This window comes from Acartia tonsa, chromosome 1, assembly GCF_053477335.1.
Source record: "Acartia tonsa isolate MP-2025a chromosome 1, ASM5347733v1, whole genome shotgun sequence".
NCBI lineage: Eukaryota > Metazoa > Arthropoda > Copepoda > Calanoida > Acartiidae > Acartia > Acartia tonsa.
The window spans coordinates 15,472,724-15,483,731 of NC_137260.1; the positions used below are offsets into that span (position 1 = coordinate 15,472,724).

Below are 11,008 nucleotides of genomic sequence, written 5' to 3' on the forward strand. Positions count from 1 at the left end.
AGGAACATGTAGTAACACACTATCACAACATATTACTGATAACAAATCTTGATAAAATCATTATTTTTACCACATATTACTTAATCTGAAATAACAAAGAAAGTTAAAATATCAAATATCTTTATCAGAGTAGCAAAATCAAAAAAAGGACAAAAGTTCACAATTTAATCTTCCCTCGATATGTGATACAAAATTACTCCTTTGATAGATTAAAATTATTTTCGGTAACTAAAAAAGAAAATATTATTTTGCGCTCTAATTGCCCTCTCCTTTCCCCTTACTACAACCTTATACAACCAAAGGCAGAAACTTATTTTGATTGTTTGGGGTAATGATTCATATATCGAACGTTGTCCCATTTCTTACTGATAAAAGAATATAATAACATATTATTTTTTACATATATGATTAAAATAAGGATATAACTAAATTGGTAAATAAATATACAACAAAATCAAATATTTTTGTACTAATTCTTTATTTAATGTGAAGGCACAATATTTAAAAATATATATTCTATGCATAAATTGATGGATTTTTCATTATTTCTTCTTTGCTTTATTCTTCAATGCTTCTAAGTATGCACCAAGCTGAGCCTAAAAAAAATAAAACAGAGATGACAACATCCATCACTATTAACTAGCATAGCACTGAAGAGGTAGTTGAACGAAATGCATTTAAACTTGAACTTAGTGAACTGCATATTTTTTTCCTGTTTAATGGCTTAAATTACATTTTTAGAACATATATTTGAAAGAATTTCAATTTTCTATCATGTATTTTCAAAAATATCAAGACTTGAAAATCGTTTTCTTGTGATATACGCAATTTAAATAGCTGGCCTTTTTCACAAAAATAGCATGACGACTAATTTAGTGATGTATAATTGTTTGTTATTCATTGTAATACAAAATTATGTATGTTTGATGGTATACTTGTAACTATGATTGAAATCATCCTTTCAATAAATAACTTTTAAAGAAGGCGTCTTAACTTTTTTGCTTTTTATTTAGAATAGCTAGCCGGTGCTTTTAGTACGTAGTAGATGTAAAATTTTCCATAGAATTCAGATATGCAATCGTTTTTTTTTGTAGACCTCTTATTTTTAAAGGTCTACAAAAAAAACCGATTGCATATCTGAATTCTATGGAAAATTTGGGTATAGTCCTTTCCACGACATCCCTCCATAAGGAGCGATTCTTCGTATTTTTCACAGTAGCTTTTCTCCTATTTCTAGCCCCTGCGGGGGGCTCTAACCCTGCGGGGCCAATTACCTAACCCTATGAGGCAATCACCTAACACAATATAACCTAACCTATGTAACCTAAAATAACCTATAAAAAGCCATTTTAAAAATACGAAGAATCGCTCCTTATGGAGGGATGTCGTGGAAAGGACTATACCCGAAAAGGGTATCAAAAAATTTACATCTACTACGTACTAAAAGCACCGGCTAGCTATTCTAAATAAAAAGACAAAAAAAGTTAAGACGCCTTCTTTGTATATTAGTAATGGTCGTCAAAATCTTTATTTTCTTTTCATAACTTTTAAAAGAATACAGAAAAATTTATATTTTACCTGAACAGAAGGTAACATGATAAAATCTACAAAGTTATCCACGTCCTTTTCTCTGTTGTCATTTAGCCTTACAAAAATAATAATGATTGGGTGTTACAAACTAGCAGTCTCCTTTTCTCTGTAGTCATTTAGCCTTACAAAAAAACCATTTATTTAGCTTCGTTAAGACTATAAAACAATTAATTCAAGGAGTTGCAAGTTTTTTTTTTTTTTGGGGGGGGGGAACCAGGGGGGTAGTGCAAGAATCTCAATATTATAGAAACGAAACCTTTGGAAGTCAGATGATGGTATATCTTGTTTTTTTCTTCATGTAACTGGAGAGGGGTGGGTAAGAAGGGGAGGAAGTCCTAAATGTACATGGTAATGAGTTGCGCCTGTTCACTAACTATTTATGTCGCGCACCTGACATAGCAGCAGTAGAAACCATTTTTAACGTCTTTAGTTATGACGCGTTGTCGGCTCTAGATTCGAACCTATCATCTCCCCGACGACGAGATGATGCGCTACTTATTGAGCCACGGTCGCTCTACTAGTATACAAAATAGAAAATATTCTGTTGTAGTAAATTTCCGACCTGTTGTATAAATCATTTCTCATTTGCATTTTGGTTTGATGATAGGCAAGGCTTGGGATTTTCCTGAGAAAAAAAATGCATATATTTTTAAACTATATCTATGTCTTTTTATCAAGAAGGGAATGAACATTGGAAACTGTTTTGGTCCCCAAAGTTTTATATAAGGTTCTGTCAATCTTTGCCTTAAATACTTTGAGGATTTATATCAAATCAGAAGTGTAAAATTTTTCCATTCGGTAATAAGGAGAATTTGTAAGTTTATTTATCATAATTGGGGATGTAACCCATAGTATTGTCCATTTTGTTATCCCTGCTTTTTATGGTAAAAACTAAAATTGTTTAAACTTACAAAAATTTTGTCATTATGACATCAGATTGTTTGTGAGCTTCTTCTGTGTTGGCAACCATCTCATCTATTAAACCAATACTGAAAAAAATTAATTTTAGAAAAGTTGCGCATTTTAAAATGAAAATAAAAGGTTAAGGCCTAAAGAATCTTCTTTAAAACTTGAATACTGAAATTCGCACAGAATCGCAGTTGCTTGCAGGCAGGGAGGGGACTTTGGACTGTGCATTACACGGGTACCTTAAGGTTTATAACCATTTTTATCTTATTTGTTGGCTCAAAACTTTTACTGAATTTTGATTGGTTGCTTTCAAACTATCAGTGTCAAAACTTTGCAACTAATAATTTTGATCTACAGAAGGAATAATTTTGTTTATTGTCATGGATGATCTAGAGTAATTTTTCCTCCATTGTCTTATCCCTTAAAAAGAGAAAATGGAGAAAATAAGAGGACAGCAAACTCAATTTACTGACAAACTTACAGCCACAAGTCATTTGTAGAGAAGGAAAACTCTCATTGTAAAAACTTACTTTAAAGCTTCCTGGGCATTGAAAGCAGTTCCAAGCATGAGGGCAAGCAGACTTTTTCTAAACCCAATTGCCTGAGTCATTGGCTCCTAAAGCATAGATGGAAGTTATATTAGTATGCAGAATCGTCCTAGGTAAAATAATACAAATTCTGTGTCTTGTATCAATTTGGAATTTTGAAATAAGAACTGTACAAAAGATTGGATAAAGAAATAAATTTTCATGGATCTATCAACATAACATAACATCTAATGAAATGTGATATTTTTAGAGGTCAGTTTTTGGAACCAACCATAATAAATAAGAACAACTAACCTGTGCCTGTATCCTTTAGATATCCGGATCAAGAAAGGTGAGGCTATGCCCAGCCCAGCTGAGTTTCATTAAGACCAAAAAAGGTATTTGGGACCGACCATGTCACAAAAGTCGGATCAAATTATCTCACATTGATGCAGTATAGTTATACCTGAACTTAAAACATACCTGGTCCAGAAGGGTGCGGCTATGCCCAGCTGAGTTTCATAATTTTTATTAAGACCAATTAAGTACTTGGAACTAACCATACCACTATACTTATATCAAATAATCTCACTTTGATCAATGCCTGTATACCTGAATAATCATACCTGGATCCAGAAAGTTTATTAGATTAAATTATCTTGCATTTACCAATGCCTGTATCCCTGAATTTTAAAAAATACCTGGATCCAATACTGAACGGCTATGAGTTTCATTAAGGACAACCAGGTACTTGTGAACAACCATGTCACAAAAGTCAGATAAAATTATCTCACATTGACCAATGCCTGTATTGTTCTCCATAAAGGGGGGGGGGCGAAAGTGACACTTTTTGAAACCAAAACTAAAAGTCAACAAAGGAACTCAACTAAAAAAAGAGTTACAGGTCTGAGATTTTGCATGGCAGTTGCATTATAGGGGTAAAATATGGAACTGTGAAGAAACGGCGGCGCAACCGCCGAAAACCGCCGTTTCCCGCCGAAATTTTTTTTTGCCTTTTCTCGGCGGTTTTCGGCGGTTGCGACGCCGTTTCTTCACAGTTCCATATTGTACCCCTATAAAGCAACTGCCATGCAAAATGTCAGACCTGTAACTCTTTTTTTTAGTTGAGTTCCTTTGACTTTTAGTTTTGGTTTCAAAAAGTGTCACTTTCGCCCCCCCCCCCCTTTAAATCAAACCTGAATCCAGAAAGGTGCGGCTATGCCTAGCTGAGTTTCATTGAGTCCAACCAGGTACTTGGGACCAACCATGACCCTGTAGTCACAGGCCAGGGCAAGGAAACATCCACCAGCAAGACTAAAAAATTCTATTTAATTAAACTAAAGAATGAAAGATTTGCAGGAGTAGAATAAAATACATACATTTACAGACTATGGTACTAGAAATTGTATTTTGTGTGCTTCTTCCTTAGTTTTAGAGATAACTGAGTAAAACCATTTTTAATGAGTCAATTATTATCGAGCGATGTACTTCGCCAGTTGCGATGTTTAAAAATACTCGTTAACCAAACAAAATGAAGTTAATATAATCAATATTTCTAAGTTGGTTTTAAAAATTCCCTCACCCCTTCTAGAACAAAAAGCAAGGATATAAAAAATAAAGAACTATTAAATAACGTACCTGTGTCCATTCATGCAAGCAACTGTGGGAATTTTACAACCATAAATCTTCAAAAACACACCTTGTACTGTATACCAAAATTCTCTCAATCTCGCCTAAAGTTTGTAAATACTTATAAAATAAGACAATGAATGGACAAATGTTTAAAAACTATACACAAGAAACATTATTTAACTTATTAAAACAGTCTAGTACATTTCTGTTTTTTATCTTTAGCCTGGCACAGAAAATATTCTACTTACCAAATCAGGCTGTCACATTTCTGTTTTTTATCTCTAGCCTGGCACAGAAAATATTCTACTTAGCAAATCAGGCTGGTACATTACTATTATCTCTAGCCCGGCACAGAAAATATTCTACTTACCAAATCAGGCTGGTACATTTCTATTATCTCTAGCCCGGCACAGAAAATATTCTACTTGCCAAATCAGGCTGGTACATTTCTATTATCTCTAGCCTGGCACAGAAAATATTCTACTTGCCAAATCAGGCTGGTAAATTTCTTTTATCTCTAGCCTGGCACAGAAAATGCTCTACTTACCAAATCAGGCAAGTACATTACTGATATCTCTAGCCTGGCACAGAAAATATTCTACTTACCAAATCAGTCTGGTACATTTCTTTATCCCTAGCCTGGCGTAGAAAATACTCTACTTACCAAATCAGGCATGTACATTACTGATATCTCTAGCCTGGCACAGAAAATATTCTACTTACCAAATCAGGCAGGTACATTTCTGTTATCTCTAGCTTGGCACAGAAAATATTCTACTTACCAAATCAGGCTGGTACATTTCTGTTATCTCTAGCCCGGCACAGAAAATTGTTGGCATAGTGCTGGTTAACACTAAACCTTTGCTGTTTGTTTGTACTAACTCTAGCTCCTGATTAGGTACCATTTGAAAAAAATTCAATTTTTAAATTTTAAAATCTCTTTTAGTCTAAAGGGGCATTTAGCAAGAACTGAGGGGGGAGAAGGGGCAAACCCTTAATTCTTATGAAAGTTCTATTTATCTATAATACAAAGTAGAACGATGTATGTCTGTCCGTCTGAAGCTTAAGATCTCAGTAACCGCTGAACCGATTGGGCTCTACTTTTCAGGGATTATACCTACTGGTCCTGTGATGGTTTTAAGCTATTGTCCTGAGGTGGGACACCCCCAACCCCCCAAAAAACAAAAAAAATCCCACCCCATTTTTTTTTTTTGCAGGAGATATCCTTGGTCCTTTTTTTTACGAATTTCACCTCAACTTTTTTATCATCTCTTGGAGCCTAGCCCCTAGAGGCTAGGGGCGAATCCGCTAGTATCTAAAAAAGCGGGTAAAATAAAAATATAAATTGAACATTTTTCCTTGTCTAATTCTTTAAGAAACTCTAAACTGAGACTGTTTACTGGCTTCCTTGAAAAAAATTTAATAAAGATAATTAAGTATGAATACAAAAACTAAGAAAGAATTTAATTAATGAGAAAACACATCTTACTTATTCATGCTGAGAACTGTGTATCCATTGTCATGAACTTTTGTTTGTACTAATCCACTCAGTCTTTTCAATTATATCATTATTAGATTTTAACAATTTTATATCCTATAATATAAATTAATAAGCTTTTTTTTGTCTGTAGCGAAGGATCTCGCTAACCGCTGAACTGATATGGTTCTTCTTTACAGTGAAGCCTCTTATAGGCTTTGAGATTGTTTTAGGCTATTTATTTTTTTAAACATAAGTATGGTTATGGTTTTAGGCTATTTTTCTGCCCTTCGAATATAGAGCCCTTAGATGCTAGGGGCGCAGCCGCTAGTTTTAAATAAACCAGACACGAACTTGATGAAGAAAATAAGTAATTTTGAGGTACTAGGTAATTTTTAGATTTTTTTTTTTTTTTTAATTGAAAAGTAGTGGTTTAGTTTTATAGAGGTTTGGGAAAAGCCACCCTACTTAAAGAAATGGAAAATAAGTTTTTAAAATCATAATAGTATGTTCAGCAATTTGATGGCCATATTTCAATCCCTATCAATCAATTTCTCTAGTTTGAATTACAAAACCAAAGTGTTATGTCTAATTATGTTCATAAAAACTTTTCTAGTTTCTAGACATAGTGTTTTTTTAAATAGCTCTTACTAAAAAGTAAAAGCAATTAACAATCCACAATTTAAATTGCGGATTGGGATTATGTGTCCAAAAATTGGGCGGATTGCTATCCCAAATTTTTACTCTAAGTTTCTTTACATTGAAAGATCTTAAGAGTAAGACTTAAACCAATAATGGTATTCCTTGCAGAGTTGGTGGCAAAATTTCTGACAGTTGAGTGTCCTGAAATGTAAATTTATTATCAAAACAAGATTAGTTTTCATATAAACTAATGCAGGGTGGCCACAGACTTTTTTTTTCAAAATAGCATAAAATAGTATGCAGAAAAAAAGTGAATAGTATGCAATAGTATGTACAAATTCCATAAAATAGTATGAAATAGCATGCATTTAAAACAAAATAGTATAAAATAGCATGCATTTTAAACAAAATAAAGTGCATTTAAAACAACTTAATGCCTTAAAATGCAGGCAGGGGAGGAAGGGGGGGGGGGTCTTCAGGTGTTGATTCTTGCATGAACCATAGCTCATGCCTCAGACAGCTTTAGTAAAAAAACTGCTCTTATGAACGAATGGTTTAAGAGATACCTAACTAGGGTTAGGTTAATTTTAAGGTCTTTTTGAGCCACGGAGGGCTAGGGGGGAGGGGGCATTCAGGTTTATTAAGTAGTTTTAGAGAAAACTGAGGTTAGATCAAATTTTAGGGTTTTATTGAGTCTCGGAGGGCTAGGGTGTGATGGCTGGGTAGTTGCTTCTTGCTTAAACTATATATCATACCTCTGATAGCTTAAGTCCAAAAAAATCTGCTCTCATGATCAAATGATTTATGAGATAGTTAGGGTTAGGTTAATTTAAAGGCTTTTTTAACCCCCGCGGGGCTAGGGAAATTGGAAGTGGGGTGACATCTAACTTGATGTTATTTTACCCATAAAAGCTTAAGTCCAAAAAATCTGCAAGGTTCATAATTTTGGTTCCTGAGAACCCCCCCCCCTTGATCTAATAGGCACCGAGTAACTTAAATAATGGGTTTGGGTATGACACTTGAGTGAGGGTAAGAATTTTATGAATATCTCATTCATAGCGGGCAAAGGATGCCAGCAAACCTGGCAGGATCATCCAGGTAAAGAGAAAAAATATTTGAGTTTAAGAAAGCATTTTATGTTACCAAAATACTAAAATATCATATATATGTATAATTGTATATAGGCAACAATTTAAGGTTCCAGGTTTGATCCTGCACGTTCTGATCCTCCAGGTTTCCAGAAATGTTTAAAAGGATCCTTTGACCGAAATTTTTGAATTTAAATTTTAAACTTAAGCTTTTCCAACATGTCCACATGAGGTATTAAAATTTCTTAAATATCCACCGTCGTTTTCCTGCCGAGCCCCGGCTGGCAGCTGCCAAGTACAGCTTCCGCTGCTGAAATTTATGTTTTGAGATTCCTAACATAAAATTTACACACACAAAAACATTTTCTGAAAAAAATTGGTCTTTTAGCTTCAAAATTACAGCCGTTTAAAATTGTTATGTGAAAAAGAATCTAAAAACAGAGGATTTATATTAGTTAAGAGATCATAAACCTCAGTTACCTATAGGATCATTTAATAATAAAAGTACTCCTCAATGCTATTAAAATTTAAAAGGAGATATCTTTACATTGAATGTGGAAATACCAATAACTTATTGGTATATGATAAGTTATTTTAGGTTAAGTAAGCGGTAATGATTGCCCCGCAGGGTTAGCGCCCCCCGCAGGGGCTAGAAATAGGATAAAAGATACTGTGAAAATGCGATAAAACCCGCTACTTTTTGGAAAATAGTGGAAATAGTATGCAATTTTGGACAATAGTGGAAATAGCATAATTTTTTGGAATAGTATGCATAGCATGCAAAAATAGTGGAAATAGCGGAAATAGTGGAAATAGCATGTTTGTGGCCAGCCTGCTAATGCCTTTTGAAAAAAGATTGCTTACTGTGATCAGGGAAAAAGGAATGAGATTCTGACAAACAATTCTAAGTGAAAATTTCCCCCCAACCATTCTTCCCCTTTTCTCCCCTTCTCTTTCAGTTACACAAAAAAAGTTTTACTACAACTTGACTCCAACAAAATATTTAATTTTCGACAATTTCAAATAGAATTTATTGGCTAAATCGTAGCCCCTGACTGTGTTCTCTGTGTTCAGATGTATCAGATAGACATGCCATGACTAGGTACATATTATTTTTTAATGAGCAAAATTTTTTAGTATAGTCTCTTTCGTGGCAACGCACCTTAAGAGGCAATTCATCGAATTTTCAAAATGGCTTTTGATAGGTTATTTTAGGTTAGGTGATTGCCCGCAGGGTTAGGCAATTGGCCCCGCCGTATTAGACCCCCCGCAAGGGCCATAAATAGGAGAAAAGCTATTGTGAAAATACGAAGAAACGCCCCTTAAGGGACGTTGACACAAAAGGGGCTATTTAAAGGGGGGAGGCGGATGTGTCACTTTTTGAAACCAAAAGTAAAACATGCATGATCTCAGCCCATAAGAGAGTTTCAGCTCTAACATTCTGCACAGCAGTTGCTTTTATGGAGAACAATATGGAACTGTGAAGAAACGGCGGCGGGACCGCCACTCCTGCCGAAAACCGCCGTTTCCCACCGAATTTTTTTGGCCTTTTTTCGCCAAATTAGATAGTTCTCAATCATCTGAGATAAACTTTTTTTCTCAAAAATTTTTCTTATATTTTCACGTGACACTTTCAAATATGTCAATATTAAAAGTGTAAAATCTTACAAGTGTCAAGTGAAAATACAAGCGAAATTTTTGTGAAAAAAAAGGTTATCTCAGATAATTGAAAATTGTCTATTATGGCAAGAAAAGGCAAAAAAATTCGGCGGGAAACGGCGGTTTTCGGCAGGAGTGGCGGTTCCGCCGCCGTTTCTTCACAGTTCCATATTGTTCACCACAAAAGAAACTGCTGTGCAGAATTTTAGAGCTGTAACTCTTTTATGGGCTGAGATCATGCACGTTTTACTTTTGGTTTCAAGAAGTGGCACATCCGCCTCCCCCCTTTTAAATCCAAAAAAATGGCAGATACACATAATTTCATACAGACACACGACATACATTCTCCTTCATTGACAGATACTGCAATTTTCTACGTATTTTGATATTAGATGTTTCAGTGAAGGATTAGTGAAGAGGGCCTTTGAAGAAAAAAAGGAGTGGAGAAGAAGGAGAAGTTAAGCGAGGCAAATTAATGTGAGAGTAAAATAAAGTAAATTTCCTAATCGTCTAAAAACAAAACATTACCGAAAGCTTGACAGACTGACAAACGCAAAAATGTACATAAATAGTAGCTTCGCTACTTCTATTGCATACTGTTTTGCAATATAGTACTACCTCTTGGCACAATTGAAGAGATAAAATTCGGCTTTAAAATCATTCTCATTTTATTTATCTAAAATAATAAAAATAATAATAAAACTTAAAAGTATTTTCAATCATTAAACATCTGTATTTTCACCATTATACAAACTGTAGCAACATTATAAAATAACATAGGTCTATTTTACTATTCATTTATAATAATCATTTAAATAGGTAATTTATAACAATTTATCGAAATTCTATGAAATTAATTACAAGTTGGTAAAAATTGCATAACATTAACAAAAACATTATTAAACATAGCATAAATAAAGTACATATAACAATTACATTATTTAAAAAATTACAATATAAAAAATACCCCTATTAAAATTGCTTATTCAAGGTATAAGTGTTTTATAATATAGCTTTTAAAACTCAAGATATTTGATAATTTGTGAACATACATAATGTTTTAATTACATTCACCGGTAATATTTTAAATACAATAGGTATTAAATACCATTTAATATTAGTATTTGATAAAAATTCTTTCCATTATGTTTTTATGTTTCTTTTTTGGGGAAAAAATACTTAATTCATATTTATTTTGATTTTTTCACCAGTCACCGTTTCACTGCTGTTTTAATCAAATAATTATCTTAAATACCTATTTTAAATTCTATAATTTATCAGTACATAAACAAATTGCTGTGTTTTTAACATAAACAATATTAAAAAGATTAGAAGAGTGTACAACTTTAAGGGGGGGGAGGGGTTTAATGCAACCATCTCGTAATCAGTGATTAAATGGCACTTAGAATTCGAATTTCGATCAGAAATTTTGCATGAATAATCTTTGGTAGGTCTATTTTCCCTAAATCGAACAAAAAGTTGGA

At 33.6% G+C, this 11,008-nt stretch overlaps 1 protein-coding gene across 1 annotated transcript; it reads right to left on the reverse strand.

The window, feature by feature from the left end:
• Positions 1 to 84: 84 nt before the first annotated feature.
• LOC145313666 (enoyl-CoA delta isomerase 1, mitochondrial-like) lies at positions 85 to 10,197 on the reverse strand. Its single transcript, XM_080153184.1, has 12 exons — positions 10,143 to 10,197; positions 6,939 to 6,978; positions 6,148 to 6,210; positions 6,015 to 6,065; positions 5,441 to 5,546; positions 4,665 to 4,759; positions 4,223 to 4,340; positions 3,030 to 3,115; positions 2,502 to 2,579; positions 2,153 to 2,215; positions 1,579 to 1,645; positions 85 to 596 (listed from the first exon to the last, which is right to left on the reverse strand). The coding sequence occupies exons 1-12, from the start codon at positions 10,189 to 10,191 to the stop codon at positions 543 to 545; spliced, it is 870 nt and encodes a 289-aa protein (XP_080009310.1). The 5' UTR covers positions 10,192 to 10,197; the 3' UTR covers positions 85 to 542.
• Between the last annotated feature and the right edge of the window lie 811 nt (positions 10,198 to 11,008).